Source organism: Sus scrofa, chromosome 3 (assembly GCF_054392235.1).
Source record: "Sus scrofa isolate SSC_HxYL_T2T_F1_AM1 chromosome 3, Sscrofa_HxYL_maternal_Yorkshire_Landrace_v2.0, whole genome shotgun sequence".
Taxonomy (NCBI): Eukaryota; Metazoa; Chordata; class Mammalia; order Artiodactyla; family Suidae; genus Sus; species Sus scrofa.
In genome coordinates this window covers 64977788-64994377 of record NC_139385.1, presented here as the reverse complement: position 1 = coordinate 64994377, position 16590 = coordinate 64977788, and the positions used below count along the sequence as shown (strand labels likewise).

At 45.5% G+C, this 16590-nt stretch overlaps 1 protein-coding gene across 11 annotated transcripts in view; it reads left to right on the top strand.

Moving 5' to 3' along the window:
• Positions 1–16590, top strand: part of CNOT11 (CCR4-NOT transcription complex subunit 11) — an 84318-nt gene that overhangs the window by 64257 nt on the left and 3471 nt on the right. For 9 of the 11 annotated variants that reach the window (XM_085018637.1, XM_085018638.1, XM_085018643.1 and 6 more), the window contains 3 exons: positions 7111–7275; positions 11204–11356; positions 14895–15097. In XM_085018637.1, coding sequence (XP_084874763.1) covers positions 7161–7275; positions 11204–11356; positions 14895–15097 — 471 coding nt within the window. In that variant the 5' untranslated portion in view covers positions 7111–7160. Of the gene's footprint in view, positions 1–3414; positions 3983–7110; positions 7276–11203; positions 11357–14894; positions 16064–16590 lie in introns of those variants that run through there. The other 2 variants (XR_014841374.1, XM_003124884.7) reach the window with 2 other exon arrangements.

The following is a 16590-nucleotide window of genomic DNA, read 5'->3' as shown; positions in this document are numbered from 1 at the left end:
TACAGCTCTGATTCGACCTCTAGCCTGGGAACCTCCGTAGGCCCCGGGCACGGCCCTAAAAAGACCAAAAAACCCATAAAAGTATAGCAATTGGAGAACACTCTGTGTAGGGTGAAGAGTTCTCTCTGCCTCCCGGGCCCTGGTGGTTACTGTTTGAGAGCTATCAATATCATTAGTTATAATGATAGCAAGGTGAAATTGTGTCTGTATCCTCCTAAAGAGAATGGGAAACAAGTGATCCACTTTGGAAAGAATTTAAAACAGTTTTGAAACAGGAGGAAAGGGGGCAGGGCACAAACTTTAAAAGAATGGCATCACGGTTGAGGATACCCTAATAATGGGGAGAACTGATTAGACCCAAGATAGCAGAAAGTTGGACTTCCAGGGGACCTTGTACCTCATTATGCGGTCATTGTAATACATTAGCATGCAGAGGACATGCCCACAGGTGCCTTGACAGTGGCCCAATTCCTGAAAATACCCATCCTCTCCCCAGAAATAGCTGGAATAATCCTCCAGCTTGTTAGCCTAGGAAATTACCCAGCCCATAAAAACTTCCACATGCCACAGGCAGCCAAAGCAAAAAAGAGAGAGAAAGAAAAATACAGGCATCTGATAGAGTCTCTTCTGCTAGGCCACACCACTAACCTACCTGAAGCTTCATTCTCCCCTAGAAAAGTAGTCTTAACCACGAATTTCTTGATCAGCACCTGTATGTCCTCTTCATTCCCCAGAGGAAAATGAGGAAACCTGCCACAAAGACCCTGAGCCACAGCAGCCACCTGGAGTACTATAGTGACAATGCCAGGTCCTGAACCCACTGGGCCACCAAGGAACTCCTGTGTTTTTCTTTTTAGCATCATCCTAATTTTGAAAATGCTCCTAAGATAAGAAAAATATTTAGTTGTATTTTTTGTTTTTATTTGGTTTTGGTTTCAGGGGGCTCATAATGTTCAATATTTTGAAATAACTTAGGAAAAAAAACCAATAAAACCTATGCATGCAGGCTAATTGCTGTAACAAACAGACCTCACAAGATTTTTTTTTTTTTTGGCCAGCCCTTGGGATGTGAAAGTTCCTGGGTCAGGGATCGAACCCATACCACAGCTGTAACCAAGGGCCACAGAGGTGACAATCCCAGTTCCTTAACCTCCTGAGCCACAAGGAAACTCCTAGATGTAACAATTGTATTTTATTTATTTATTTATTTATTTATTTTTATGGTTACATTCGTGGCATATGGAAGTTCCCTGTCCAGGGTTTGAATCCAAGCCACAGCTGCAGCAACGCTGAATCCTTTAGCCCACTTCACTGGGCGAAGTATCGAACCCACACCTCCACAGCAACCTGAGCTGCTGCAGTCTAATTTTTTTTTTTTTTTTTAATGGCTGTACCTGCAGCATATGGAGGTTCTTGGGCCAGGGGTCAAATTGGAACTTCAGCCACAGCAAGATTGGATCTGAGCTGCATCTGAAACCTACACTGCAGCTTACGGCAATGCCAGATCCTTAACCCACTGAGTGGGTTGGGGGATCGAACCTGCATCCTCACAGAAACAATGTCAGGTCCTTAACCCACTGAGCCATGGTGGGAGCTACTTCAGTAGCATTACTAACCCACTGCATCACAAGGGCGCTCCCTAACCTCACAATTTTAGATGGCTCAAACACAATAAAATTTATTTACTATAATAAAAAAAATGATAGTATTTTCACGATAATTTGAATCAGTTTCCCAAGAATCCAAGCATTAGCAAGTTAAATCTGGTGCTGTTAGTTAATTGGCAGGGCTTTTCCAGGGGGAGATCTAACAGTAAATTGAAGAAGTCTTTGGAATATGCATTTTGATGGCCTAGCAATTTCTCTTTATTCAATTTTACTTTCAAATTAAGGTGGCGCTCAACTAAGTAACTTTTTTTTTTTGTCTTTTTAGGGCCACACCCACGGCATATGGAGGTTCCCAGGCAAGGGGTCAAATCAGAGCTGCAGCTGCTGGCCTACACCACAGCCACAGCCACAGCCACAGCAACGTGGGAGCTGAACTTCGTCTGTGACCTACACCACAGCTCACAGAAACACTGGATCCTTAACCCCTGAGGGAAGCCAGGGATGGAATACGCAACCTCATGGTTCCTAGTAGAATTTGTTTCCGCTGCGCCACAACACTGAGCTGCTATCATTTTTTCAGCATAGACTGGATTTCTGCAACTGGCCTGGTGGGAATTGCTAGTTGAAATCCTTGTAGGGTTTTGTAGGTCTAGGGAGGAACCGTGCAAGTCTGGGACCAGCCACTTGGTGGGTCCCAGCCTGGAGTGCACACTAGTCACCTGGGCAGATGTTTTTGCTTTTTAAAAATTTTACTAGGGCTGCACCTGTGGCGTATGTAGGTTCCCAGGCTAGGAGTCGAATCCGAGCTGTAGCTGCTGGCCTATGCCACGGCCACAGCAACATCAGATCCGAGCCACATTTGTGACCTACACCACAGCTCACGGCAACCCTGGATCCTTAACCCAGGGATTAAGGATCGAGGCCAGGGATTGAACCAGCATCCTAATGGATGCTAGTCAGATTCGTTTCCCCTGAGCCAGGACAGGACCTCTGTTTTTGCTTTTTGTTTGTTCATACCTGGCCATTAGGGCCAGGATTTGTAAAGGATTCCTGGAAACTTCCAGTGCACAGCTAAGGCCCAGAATGAGCGACCTAGGGCAGACTAGGTAAGAAGTTGCAAAGCAGGAGTTCCCTCGCGGTGCAGTGGGTTAAGGATCAGGCGTGGAGTAGGTTTGGTCCCTGGCTTGGGAATTTTTGTTTGCCACAGCGCAGCCAAAGAAAAAGTTGCACAACAATTTTGTATATAAATGTTTATTGTTAAGTTTCCAGAGATCTTGTTAAAATAGCCATGTACATGTGCAGTATGATTCCATTTCTTTAAAAAGGAGTGTAAGTCTAAAAATTAACTTTGCTTATGAGAAACATGTTATCCTTATCTGCACTTAAAGTTTTAGCATGACCATCCATGTGTGTTATATTAAAAAAGATTTCATATTCTAACATGCATTTTCCCAAACAAATAACACCGTCCTTTATTGAGACCGTTCGTTCCCGCACTGCCCAGGGGGGTCCTGGGGGCTGAACTCTTGAAGGAGGACAGGCAGACTATGCCGCAGCGGGGGGGCTATGGCACCGCTTGACTCCCACAGCGCGAGACCCGGCCGGGCCCCTCCCTCAGGCCCCGCCCCCATTTCCGGCGCTTTGCCCCGCCCACCCAGCGTCTGGGGATCTTCTCCCTGGCCCGGCACCAGCAGCCTCGCTCTGGCTCCGCGCTGCCCTTTCCGCGGCCGGCTGGTTTCTCGGTGTGTTTTGTTTGCGACGCTGTCGTGCAACAGCGCGCTTTACGGCCGCAGGGACGGAGCGAGCCGGCGCCAGGGCCACTCTGGCCGGGGAGCAGGGCGGGCGGGTGAGGTTGATGCCCGGCGGCGGGGCGAGCGCGGCGTCTGGCCGGCTTTTCACCGCCGCAGAGCAAAGAGGGACCCGGGAAGGGGCGGGGTCGGCGTCCAGGTGCGGCCCGGGGGTCTCCGGCTCCGGCAGCGGCAGAGGCGGAGCGGGCGTCCCCGGGCCGGGGAGTGGAGGCCCGGGGGGCCCTGCGGGCAGGATGAGCCTGACCCCGAAGGAACTCTCGAGCCTGCTGAGCATTATCTCGGAGGAGGCGGGCGGCGGCAGCACCTTCGAGGGCCTGTCTACCGCATTCCACCACTACTTCAGCAAGGCCGACCACTTCCGCCTGGGCTCGGTGCTGGTCATGCTGCTGCAGCAGCCAGACCTGCTGCCCAGCGCGGCGCAGCGCCTCACGGCGCTCTATTTGCTCTGGGAGATGTACCGCACCGAACCGCTCGCCGCCAACCCCTTCGCCGCCAGCTTCGCGCATCTGCTCAACCCCGCGCCGCCCGCCCGCGGCGGCCAGGAACCCGACCGGCCGCCGCTCTCAGGTACGCCCGGGGCCAGGTGTGCGTCGCCGAGGGTGAGATTGGCAGCTTCTCGGCCTTCACCCGCACTTGAAACTGATTGTTGCCTTTTGAGATTCCCTACCCCCCACCCCTTCCACCAAGTATGAAGAAGTAACAGCTTCATGGCGCCGAAAATTATCCCTCCCAACAATGCAGGTGGTCCAATCACGCAGCGTAATATGGGGCTTGATGGTTTAGCGCCTCAGATAAAATTTGTTCTCGTCAAGCCCGTCGGAGGTGTGTGAAGTTGTAAGTAATGACACACTGGATCTGCCCCCGGCTTTTAGTCTCAGACGAGTCAATTAGGAGTCATTCAGAACCTGAGGAAGTTGAGCGGAAACACATTTAACAGCGTTTAAGGACATCACAGCCACCTTCTTCTTGCTGTTAGGTCTTTGGGTAATGCGATGGGGGCGGAGGAGAGAAAGTCTCAAATTCACGGCCTAGGTTAGAAAACCCAAGGCTGTTGGACATGATGTGGAAGTTATGCTCGGTCAACTTCCGTGAAGATCGGTGGGTTTGATAGGAGGCTGCCTTTAAAAAAAAAAAAAAACTCCAGAGATGCTTTATGAGACTTGAATTTGGGAGAAGACCTAAACCGGGCGAGGGGAAAGGCCCAGAAGAGATGGTGGTGAGGGTACCTGGAAGACTTAGTCAAGGACCAGTGTAGGGGGTGAGGCAGGTAGAGAGGTGGGAAGCAGCTTGATGGTAGGGGTCCTTCAGCGGTGGTAAGACAGGCAGATCACTCCTTAGGTAGGGGCTGCTATATAGGGAGCCAAGAGGTAAAGGCAGCCGGTTTTGAGTAAATACCAGAGGATTTCCTTGCAGGTGAGGGCTTCCACATTTTAAGATGGTCGTTTTTCCCGCTGCCCACTCCTCTGGATCTTAAGCATCTTCTGGTTGGTTTCCTGCACTGCCCTTGACCTAAGAGGAGTAACCTTTGTATTCCTTGAGGTGTCTGTGGGGTGGGGTGGGGAATGGTACTAAACCTGACTTTCAGGGAGTTTAAGAATGCCCAGAAAGTGGTTTTAATGTGTGTATTCGTCAAACCCACCACCCAAGATGGATGGGGGACAGTTTGGGATTTGGGTTGGGCGCTTTGAATTCTGTAGTCTGGGGTCAAGCCAAGGAACCATAACCGTCATTCTCAATTGTGATGATTCCAAACCTAGATCTAGGCCGTAGACTGTGTTGTAAACACAAATCTGCCAGGGAAGGAATTCATGGGATTGGTTATTTTGCTGCTGTGCCTCATTTTCCTCATCCGTAAATTGCAGATAATTCTTAGCTGGTAGAGTTAGTATGAGGGGTAAGGGTATCTGCGGTAAGTGTTGTCCATTATTATCATTACTAGGTAGGGATGGTGCTTAAATACCCAACAGGGGGACTATTGCTGCAGGCTTATTATATTTCACCTCAGGGGGAGCACCTAATGAGTATATGTTTTGAAAGTTTTTCAGATGATTCTGATGCAGAGCCAAGGTTGAGAATGTACCTGGAAGTAAGTAGGATGGCTTCCTTGCACTCTGTCAGGTTGAGACCAGACATAACTGTAGCCCCATGTGGTTAAGGCTGTACCAGATGTCTCACACACAGGGCCTCAAGGCCCAGGAGCTCGTGTCTGTGCAGCTGGAGAGGCTTTACGAGGGAGCGATGTTTTTGCTGGATATTGATGGTGGGGAGAGAAGCACGTGGTCCTCTCAGGTATTTTTAAGGAGTTGGGTGTATTGGGTGTTTTGAAATAGGAATCAGGGAAGCTGAAAGATTTTGTGCACCTGAATCGTGGAACTCACAGATGGAGAGAAGTTCAGGAGATGAGATGAGGAAAGTGGGTTGGGACCAGATTACGAAAGTCCTACACTGGTGCCAACGTTTGAGTTTAATTCTCTGTAAATAGGTTAAGTATTGTGAGCAGATTTGTACCTAGAAATATAACCAAATGGTAAGTGGGGGTGTGGACTGTGGGTGGTGAATAGTCTGGCCACCCCTCTGCCTGAGAGGGAGGGAGGACAGACGGATGAGGCCCGGTGAGCAGGTGACTGTGGCAAGGGAGGGCCGCTGGGCTTGGCGCTGTGGGAATTGTAGCCGAGCTGTGTGTAGAAGCAGGTGTGTGGAGTAGTGTCTTTGGAACTTGTGATGCTTCCTCATCTTTCCAGCTTTAATGCAGTTGCTAGTAGCAGCAGAGAAGTATTTCTGAGCACTGTCGCTTTTTAAAATTTGTTTTTGCCTGCATAGGCAAGCTTTAACCTTTGCAGGAATTGAGAAATGTTAGAAAACAAAATTCTTAGTAGTTATAAAAACCTTAAGTTTCATCGACATTGCCACAAATCATAGAATTTCAGTTGACATTTAGTCTGCCCTCTGTATCCTCAGGTTCTGCATCCTAGGATTCAGTCAGCCCCTGGTAGAAAATATTCAAGGGGCAAAAGAAATTCCAGAGAGTTCCAGAAAGCAAACCCTAAATTTTGGTGACTGTTTACATAGTATTTCCATTGTACTTATGTAGTATTTACATAGTACTTACAACTGTTTATGTATCATTTACATTGTATTAGGTATTGTGAGTAGTGATTATTTATAAAGTATAAGGGAGGATGCGTGCAGGTTCTATGCAAATATTACACCACTTTACTTAAGGGACCTAAGTACCTTTGGATTTTGCTGTTCACAGCAGGTCCTGGAACCGTTCCTATTTAATTACATTTGCATAAATAAATTTGATGAAATGAATCTTCAATTAAAATTTTGTCTTTAAAGAGGTGAGTTGGAGTTCCCGTCGTGGCTCAGTGGTTAACGAATCCGACTAGGAACCATGAGGTTTGCGGGTTCGATCCCTGGCCTTGCTCAGTGGGTTGAGGACACAGACGCAGCTCTGATCCTGAGTTGCTGTGGCTCTGGCGTAGGCCGGCAGCTACAGCTCCCATTAGACTCCTAGCCTGGGAACCTCCATGTGCCACGGGAGCGGCCCTAGAAAAGGCAAAAAGACAAAAAAAATAAATAAAAATAAAGAGGTGAGTTGAGGTGGCAAGGAGCAAATGCTAATTTGAGCAGATTTAAGATAATTTTAAAAAATAACTATTAGAGAAATTGTTATACGTTTTTGTTTACAGGCTTTTTACCTCCTATAACTCCACCAGAAAAGTTTTTTCTTTCCCAGCTGATGCTGGCACCCCCAAGGGAACTCTTCAAAAAGACCCCTCGACAGATTGCCTTGATGGATGTCGGAAATATGGGCCAGTCCGTGGACATCAGCGGGCTTCAGCTGGCCTTGGCCGGTAAGGAGGGATCCTGCCTCAGGTGGTCTTGCGTGGTAGCATTAGGCCTTTTTTCTTGCGATGCTCCACTTAAAATGAAGGTCTTTGTGCCAAAATGTATTTTCCATGAAAAGCATAGATTTGGTACTGGATCCTTGCTGTTATGGGATAGACATATCATTTTCAGTTTCCACTTGAATCGATTGCTTTCCTTATTTAAGAAAAATGCTGAATAAAACTTGGTCTATTTAAAATTTCCTGGATATCATTTCTACTCAAAGCAATCTGCAGATTCAGTGTAGTTTCTATCAAAATCCCAACGGTGTGTTTTGCAGAAATAGAAAATTCATATGGAACCTCAAGGGACCCTGAATAGTAAACAGTGCTTTCTTGGCTCCTTTGTTGAAAATCATTTGAATATATATGGGAGGGTTTATTTCTGGGCTCTCTTTTCTATGTCAGTTTGTCTTTATTCTAGTACCACATTTTCAGGCAGGGTAGGTCTTTTTTTTTTTTCTTACATGTAAAAAAGGTTTTATTTAGGGAGCTAGACACCAATCCAACAAGCCATACGGTAGCTTTTTTGAAATCAGTGTGTGAGATCTCCACTTTGTTCCTTTGTTTAAACATTTTGGCACCTTCTGTGTTACATATACAAGCAAATATAGAGGTGTTCTTGAAGCCCACTTGTGTTGTGATGGAAAGTAACGGGACCAGAGTTCTTGTTGTGGCGCCTTAAGCAAAAGTTGAGATGCAAGGGTCTCATCGCCTAAGAGTGCTTCAATGGGGAAATTCTGATCTTTAGCCAGATCCATGAACCCATGACCTTGTGAATACATGAGCTTCAGGGTTAGTTTTGACAGCACACCCTCCTTCTTGGACTTCATGCACCTGTGACATTTGGCATTTTATATAAGGTGACATCTTTCAATAAACTTTTCCTTGGAGTATTCTCTTTTTTCCTTCAGGGTTGCATCCATGGAATATGGAAGTTCCCAGATCAGAGGTCATGTCGGAGCTGCAGCTGCCAGCCTACACCACAGCAGTGCCAAATCTGAGCCATGTCTGCAGTCCACACCAAAGCTTATGGCAACCCCAGATCCTTAACCCACTGAGCAAGGCCCGAATTGAAACCAAATTCTCATGGATACTATTTGGGTTCATTTCTGCTGAGCTACAATGGGAACTCCTCCTTGGAGTATTCTAAACCTCATTTTTAAACTACTAGTTTTTTTTTTTTTTTTTTAATGGCCACATCCACAACACATGGAAGTTACCCTGCCAGAGTTCGAACCCTTGCTCCCAGCACCTCCAAGCTGCCGAAGTCATATTCTTTACCCCTGTGTCACAGTGGGAACTCCTAGATACTAATAATATAACAATTTTCTGTGACCAAGAGAAATCTTTTTCAGACTTTTAAGATTGAAGGTTGCATGGGTCTCATGGTTTGTGTAAAAGTGCTTATTAGCCACAATGCCAGATGCAGTCTATTTACAGACATAAAGCAACTGTTTCCTTAACCACAGGATGAAAACTGGTTGGAGAAATGATGAGCAATTTCAGTCCTACTTTTAGAAGCAGTGTATATTCTGAGGGTTCTGGCTTTGTATTCAATAAAGAATTGGATCTGATCTCCTTTTCAACTGTGATGACCGATCAGCCAATGCAAAACTTTTAAAGTTATGTCAAGCTGAGAAATAGGTGACCAGAATTAGGACGGAGAAGCCTGGCACAGCAGCTAAGCTTGAGGGCCCTAAGCTCTTTGCTGTCCTCTGCCCAGACTGAGGATGTCTTAATCCAGTCTTTTCACAAGTACTTAAGGAAAAAAAAAAAAAGTGCATGCACCATCTTCTCTGGCGCTGGCTACACAGCTGATCTCTACAGCAGCCGGCCTGAGATTCAGATGTCTTCATGGGATCCACGACCAAAGTGTATTTATGGCTGATGCGGTTGCATTTTCCTAATTCTCAGAAAACAAGCAGGCAAATTAAACAGAAATAAATACAAGGGGCAGAATTTTATCTTGTTAAAATTTCTGCAAAACGCCTACGCTTGTACCACAGTGTGCCAATTTAAAAATGTTGTCTATATCTTGGTCAATAGTATGTTTCCTACCTTTTGTATTTCAGCAAAATGAGATAAAAAATTGCATTTTTCCTATGAAGTGAATAAGGTTAAACATCTTTTATGTCTCTAGCCATTTTTCCATTGGATTAATGGTCTCTTAAAGCAGATCTGGAGCAGCCACCATTAAAATTGAGAAGAGCAATATTAGAGTTCCCCCTGTGGCTCAGTGGGTTAAGGATCTGGTGTTGCTGCAAGCTGCAGCATAGGCTGCAGATGCAGCTCGCATCTGGTGTTGCTGTGGCTATGGCATAGGTTGGCATCTGCAGCTCTGATTCCATCCCTAGCCTAGGAACTTCTGTGTTCTACATGTGTGGCTGTAAAAAGGGGAGGGGGAAGGAGGAATATTTTTAGGACCTAGAAGTTCCCTGTGCATTTCTCAATTACTGCCCTCCAGCCCCATTATTAACCTGAGTTTTCTGTTAATAGTTTGCTGTCTACTGTCTAGCCCTCCCTCTTGAGCATGCCTAGAGTTTAACCATGCTTGTTCCTGATATCTGTGTATGTGGAAGCACACTGTATTTATTTAGGCTTTTTTTTTTTTTTTTTTTTTTTAGGGCCGCTCGCATATGAAAGTTCCCAGGCTAGGGGTCGAATCAGAGCTGCAGCTGCCGGTCTACTCCACAGCCACAGCAATGCTGGATCCTTAACCCACTGAGCGAGGCCAGGGATCGAATATGCATCCTCATGGTTACTAAGTCGGGTTCATTACTGCTGAGCCCCAACGGGAACTCCCCATTTTTATTTTTTTGTACTTTGTCAGGTATTTTTGGTGAGATGGATCCATGTTGCTGACATGTCCCTGTAGTGATGGCGGTGCATGCTGTTGTGGTATTTTCATACAGTGGAATACAGTCCTTTATCCAATCTACCCTTGATGGACATAATGTGGCTGTGAGCTTTCTTTTGTACTTTCTCCTGAAAGTGTTTCTTCTAGATGGAAAGATAAGCATATGCAAAAGTTTACTAGGTAATGGCAAATTGTTTTCCAAAGTTGCTGTGCCATTTTTCACTCCTGTCAGCAGTACATGAGTTACCTGATAGCCTCCTCTGTATCTGTTAATGTCAGCCGTGTTCATTTCTGCCAGTCTGGTGGCTGTGTAAGAGTGTCTTGTGTTCTAGCTAATTTTCCCCCTGGTTCCTAATAGGATTGAGTATCCTTTCAGATGTCTGTTCGCCATTCGTGCATTTTAAAAATAACATACCTGTTGAAGACATTAGCCTGTCTTTTCCTACGATGGGGGTTGGGGGTGTGTGTGTGTGCCCATGGGATGTAGAAATTCCTGGGCCAGGGATTGAACCCATGCCACAGCAGTGACAACACCAGATCCTTAACCCACTGAGCCACCAAGGCACTCTCTTTTTTCCTACTTTTTTTTTTCTTCTTTCCTAGGCTAGGGGTCAAATCAGAGCTGCAGCTGCTGGCCTACACCACAGCCAGAGCATTGTGGGATCTTAGCCACATCTATGACCACAGCTTGCATCAACTCTGGATGCTTAACCCACTGAGTGAGGCCAGGGATTGAGCCCGAATTCCCATGGATAAGTTGGGTTCTTAACCTACTGAGCCACAATGGGAACCCCCCCTTTTTCCCCTACTTTACAAAATTGATTTGTAGGAGTTAAAAAATACATATATATAATACATAAACTATATAATATATAAAATATGTAGTATATATTACTATACTATCTCTATATATATTGAATCTAGCCCTTCGTTTATGTGTGGTAGGTAACTTTCTCCAGTTAGTACCTTGTCTTCTCATTCTCCCTGTGGGGCTCTCAATTTTAAAACATCTCCTGTCTTGGTTCCCTTTTTAAGAACGCCAGTCTGAGCTGCCAACTCAAAGTAAAGCCAGCTTCCCCAGCATTCTCAGTGACCCAGACCCGGATTCTTCGAATTCTGGATTCGACAGCTCGGTTGCCTCTCAGATCACGGAAGCTTTAGTCAGTGGACCAAAGCCACCTATTGAAAGTAGGTATATCTAATTTAATATGCTTTTTCTTTTTTGGTCTTTTTGTCTTTTCAGGGCCACACCCGCGGCATATGGAGGTTCCCAGGCTAGGGGTCCATTCGGAGCTGTAGCTGCCAGCCTACATCACAGCTCACAGCAATGCTGGATCTTTAACTCACTGATTGAGGCCAGGGATCAAACCCACATACTCATGGATTCTACTTGGGTTGGTTAACCACTGAGCCAAGATGGGAACTCCTAATTTAATATTCTTGATTTTATTCTATCAGCATCCCCTGAGACTTTCTGGTTTTCTTTTTTTTTTTTTTTTTTTTTTGTCTTTTGTCCTTTTAGGGCCATATCCACAGCATATGGAGGTTTCCAGGCTAGGGGTCAATCAGGGATGTTGCTGCTGGCCTACACCAGAGCCACAGCAACACCAGATCCAAGCCGAGTCTGCGACCTACACCACAGCTCACAGCAACACCGATCCTCAACCCACCGAGTGAGGTCAGGGATCAATTGAACCCACAACCTCATGGTTCCTAATCAGGTTTGTCTCCACTGCACCATGCTGGGAACTCCAAGACTTTCTGGTTTTCTGAAACATTGTTACTTTCGTTGATGCTTAAATGTCAATTTAATGAGAAACTTACTAGTATAGTGTCTGGAACATAGTAGAATGCTCAGTAAAAGCTAGTTTCTTCTTTAATAAAAATAACCAAGTTTTTATTACATACCTATCATCAGGACACCTGAAAATAAAATTCTCTGATTTTATTGAAGTTAAGTTTACTTTGTACCTTTAGATTTTGTTTTGGTTTGGTTTTGGTTTTTTGTTTGGTTTTTATGGACGGCCACATCTAGGGAACTCCCTGTTTGGTTTCTTTTTGGCCACAGCCGCCACAGATGGAAGTCTCTGGGCCAGGAATTGAACCTGAGCTAAAGCAGTGACAACGCTGGATCCTTAACCTGCTGAGCCACCAGGAAACTCCTGTACCTTTAGTTTTGTACCTCTTTATTAATCTTATCACTATCTTCTCCATTGAAGTTTTACTTAGAGCTCTTAATTTAAAGAAAACACCTATTGAACTTGAAATAATAGCTACACTTTTTTTTTTTTTTTTTTTTGGTTTTATAGGCATCTGTGAGGTTCTGATGAAGGCATGCTTTCTGCTTAGGGATAAGAACATGTTCTCCAGACTATAGTGTTATCTTGAGTTTAAAACTCCTACTGTAGGAGTTCCCGTCGTGGCACAGTGGTTAACGAATCCAACTAGGAACCATAAGGTTGCGGGTTCGGTCCGTGCCCTTGCTCAGTGGGTTAACGATCCGGCATTGCCGTGAGCTGTGGTGTAGGTCGCAGACGTGACTTGGATCCTGCGTTGCTGTGGCTCTGGTGTAGGCCGGTGGCTATAGCTCCAATTGGACCCCTAGCCTGGGAATCTCCATATGCCGCAGGAGCGGCCCAAGAAATAGCAAAAAGACAAAAAAATAAAATAAAAATAAAAAATAAAACTCCTACTGTGACTTTCATGTCCTGTACAGTAGTTCTTTGGAATAAATGGGCTTAAAATTTGAAGTTTCAATGTGCAGGAAGGACCACGGTGCAGGCGAGTGTGTCCAGGCATAGCTTGGACTTGATGGGCCACCAGGAGGGTATGTAAGAGGCAAACCAGTCAGGTAGTAGGTGAGTAGCTGAACACGGGGCATCCCTACCTTAGAGGAAATTCCTCCTTTATCACATAAGTGGTACTTCTCAGGAAATGGTTAAAAACATACTTTCTGTAAATGGTTTGTAGAGATTCAAGTGCCAGTTCTGGTGATGTATGTGAAGAAATAGTGTACTTTAAAAGGGATGATTTTTTTTTTTTTTTGGAATCTATTTACTCTTTTTTTTGGCTGCACCTGTGGCTTGTGGAAGTTCTCAGACCAGAGATTTAAATGGTATTTTTTTTTTAACTGAAGTAGTTGATTTACAATGTTGTGTTAATTTCTGCTGTACAGCAGTGTGATTCAGTTATACATGTGGGTACATTCTGTTTCATACTCCTTCCTTCCTCTCTTCCTCTCTCCCCCCACAACGGGAACTTCTGCAGTCAGATTCTTAACCCACTGTGCCACAGCAGGAACTCCTCATATTCTCTGCCGTTACGGTTTTGATAGGATGTTGAATACAGCTCCCTGTACTCTACAGTAGGTCCTTGTTGGTTATCCATCCTGTATAGACTAGTTTGCATCTGTTAATCCCAAGCTCCCAATCCTCTCCCTCTCCACTCCGTCCCCCTGGCAACCACAAGTCTGTTCTTTATTTCTTTGAGTCTGTTTCTGTTTCATAGATAAGTGCATTTGTGTCGTATTTTAGATTCCACATATGTGATATCATATGATATTTGTCTTAATCTGCTTATTCCACTCAGTATGATCATCTCTAGGTCCATCCATGTTGCTGCACATGGCATTATTTCATTCTTTTTATGGCTGAGTAGTATTCCATTGTGTATATACCACATCTTTAGCCACTCCTGTCAGTGGACATTTAGGTTGCTTCCATGTCTTGGCTATTGTGCATAGTGCTCCAATGAACATAGGGGGACGCATATATCCTTTTGAATTATGTTTTTCTCCAGATAGATGCCCAGGAGTGGGGTTGCTGGATCACATGTAAACTCAAAATCTTTTTTGAGGAGACTCCAGACTCAAAAAAAATTTTCCATTGTGGCTGCACCAACTTACACTCCCACCGAAAGAGGTTTTCCTTTTTTCCACAATAAAGGGGTGATTCTTAGCCAGAAAACGGACATTTTCAGTAAACTAGAGTATATACAAATGTCACATTCGGCAGGGGCTGGGTCCTTGAGAGGGGTAAGCCATCTTGGGCTTTATGTGGAAACCAGAGTGAGGTGGGACCTTCATTCAGAAGTTCTAGCTAGCATTTATTTTAGTGGGTTTAAAACTTAGGGATCAATATTTCATAAAATAGTTAAGGTGTTATAGTGAGTCACTTTTATTATCCTGTTGTACCCTTATGAGAATGATAACAACGTTTGTGAACTTAGGGATTTTTGGAGGGACCCAGACTCATTTGAGAATGTCAAAAGTCAGCCATACTTTTCCTCTGCCATTTCATCTCCACATAATCTGCTACTTCAAGGTCAGAAGATGCAAAAATAAAACTAGTGCACATCATACAGTCTCTGCTGAGAATAGGATGAGTGAGATCAGAGAGTACTTTTTTTTCCATCAAAAGACACTGAGGTAGGAAGTTGTGTCCTTTTGCTACTGAGTGGTGATCATGCTTGAACTAGGAGTTGGTGGGTTGTGGTAATGCTTTCCTCTCCTTTCCAAATAGGTAGATTTGGTCTCTGGAACCAAATCTAACGTTATGTCACTTTCATTTTCTTGTGTTCTGAATAAAACCCTGACCTCCTCATTTCTGCTTCTGAAGTCAGTGTTACCTAAGTGCTGTCCTTATTAAGAGAGTCACTGCACTGGGTTGAGGGGTGTCTGCGAGGTGTGTACAGACGGGCACAAGCAGACATGCTGTTTTCTTTCCAGGCCACTTCCGGCCGGAGTTCATTCGCCCACCGCCTCCCCTGCACATCTGCGAGGACGAGCTGGCCTGGCTGAACCCCACGGAGCCTGACCATACGATTCAGTGGGACAGGTCAATGTGTGTGAAGAACAGCACTGGTGTGGAAATCAAACGAATAATGGCCAAAGCCTTCAAGAGCCCCTTATCTTCTCCTCAGCAAACACAGGTATGTACTGTAAACATTCAGCAAGTGTTCTTGTTTTCCATAAAGTGGCATCTTGACAGTGTCGTTATTACTGGAGCCAGCAGTGGGAAGCATTTTGGTCTCTGAAGCTTTGTTCTGCCTCCCGCACTGCTCATTTTATCTGGTGACTTGAAAACAAAGCACCTGTGTTCGGAGTCAGTGTGACTCTGGACAGGGCTCACTTCTGGTCCTGTTGTGTACGTTGTTACTGAGCTGCATGGGGCTGCAGGAGGGTGAGCAGACCTGTAACGTTCTGCCAGGAAGGGACGCCGGGCCCACCTCCCAGCTGCTTCGTGCTGGATTCGAGATTCAACTACAGGACTCTTCCTGGGGGAAAGGTGGGCCACTGCAGCTGCTTCCCGTGGGTGAGTGTTACTCAGTTTGCACACTTTCACCTTAGAACTTGTCAGAGGATAGAGCTGCAGTCCACTTTACCCCCCAAAATACCATTGTCAGAGTCACATACTAGCCATGTTCACAGTTGACTCTGCTCACTGACTAGACCATCCTGAAATACAACACATGGTATATACAAGGAGACGGCAAGGGCAGAGAAAATTTGAAGGAAGCACTGCTTTGGCAGAAACACTGGTCTTGGAGGGCCCCACTTGGGTGAGAGTGTGACCTGCACAGTAAAGAACCACACGGACCCCCCTCGAGGATCTGTCTTTCCACAGCTGAGCAGGGCTCTGGCTTCTCATGTTCCCTGAAGAGCTCTGTGCTCTTCATGACTTCCAGTTGGAAAGATGACTTGTTTATTTTCAGTAGCACCTGCAGCATGTGAATTTCCTGGGCCAGGGATTGAACCCACACCCCAGTGGCAGCCTCGGCTGCTGCAGTGACAATGTGGGATCCTTAACCTGCTGAGCTGCAAGAGAACTCCTAGGTTTGTTTTTTTTTTTTTTTTTTTGTCTTTTTTGTCTTTTTGTTGTTGTTGCTATTTCTTGGGCCACTCCCGCGGCATATGGAGGTTCCCAGGCTAGGGGTAGAATCAGAGCTGTAGCCACCGGCCTACACCAGAGCCACAGCAACGCGGGATCAGAGCCACGTCTGCAACCTACACCACAGCTCACGGCAACGCCGGATCGTTAACCCACTGAGCAAGGGCAGGGACCGAACCCGCAACCTCGTGGTTCCTAGTTGGATTCGTTAACCACTGCGCCACGACGGGAACTCCTATTTTTGATTATAACAAATGACAGGGGAAAAAAAACCCATGAAAGATTTAAGGATGGTATTGTTAGAAATCAGACAGTATTGTATCCAGATCAGACAATATTGATTCTGGTTTAATGCCAGGAGTAATCACTAGTGTATTTATATACTCTTATTAGGAAAGGTGCATGATGCTAGTATCTGACACTTCACAAAAATAAATAAATAAATGAGTTCCCCTTGTGGCTCAGCCGAAATGAATCTGACCAGCTTCATGAGGACACAGGTTCAATCCCTGGCCTTGTTAAGTGGGTCAAGGT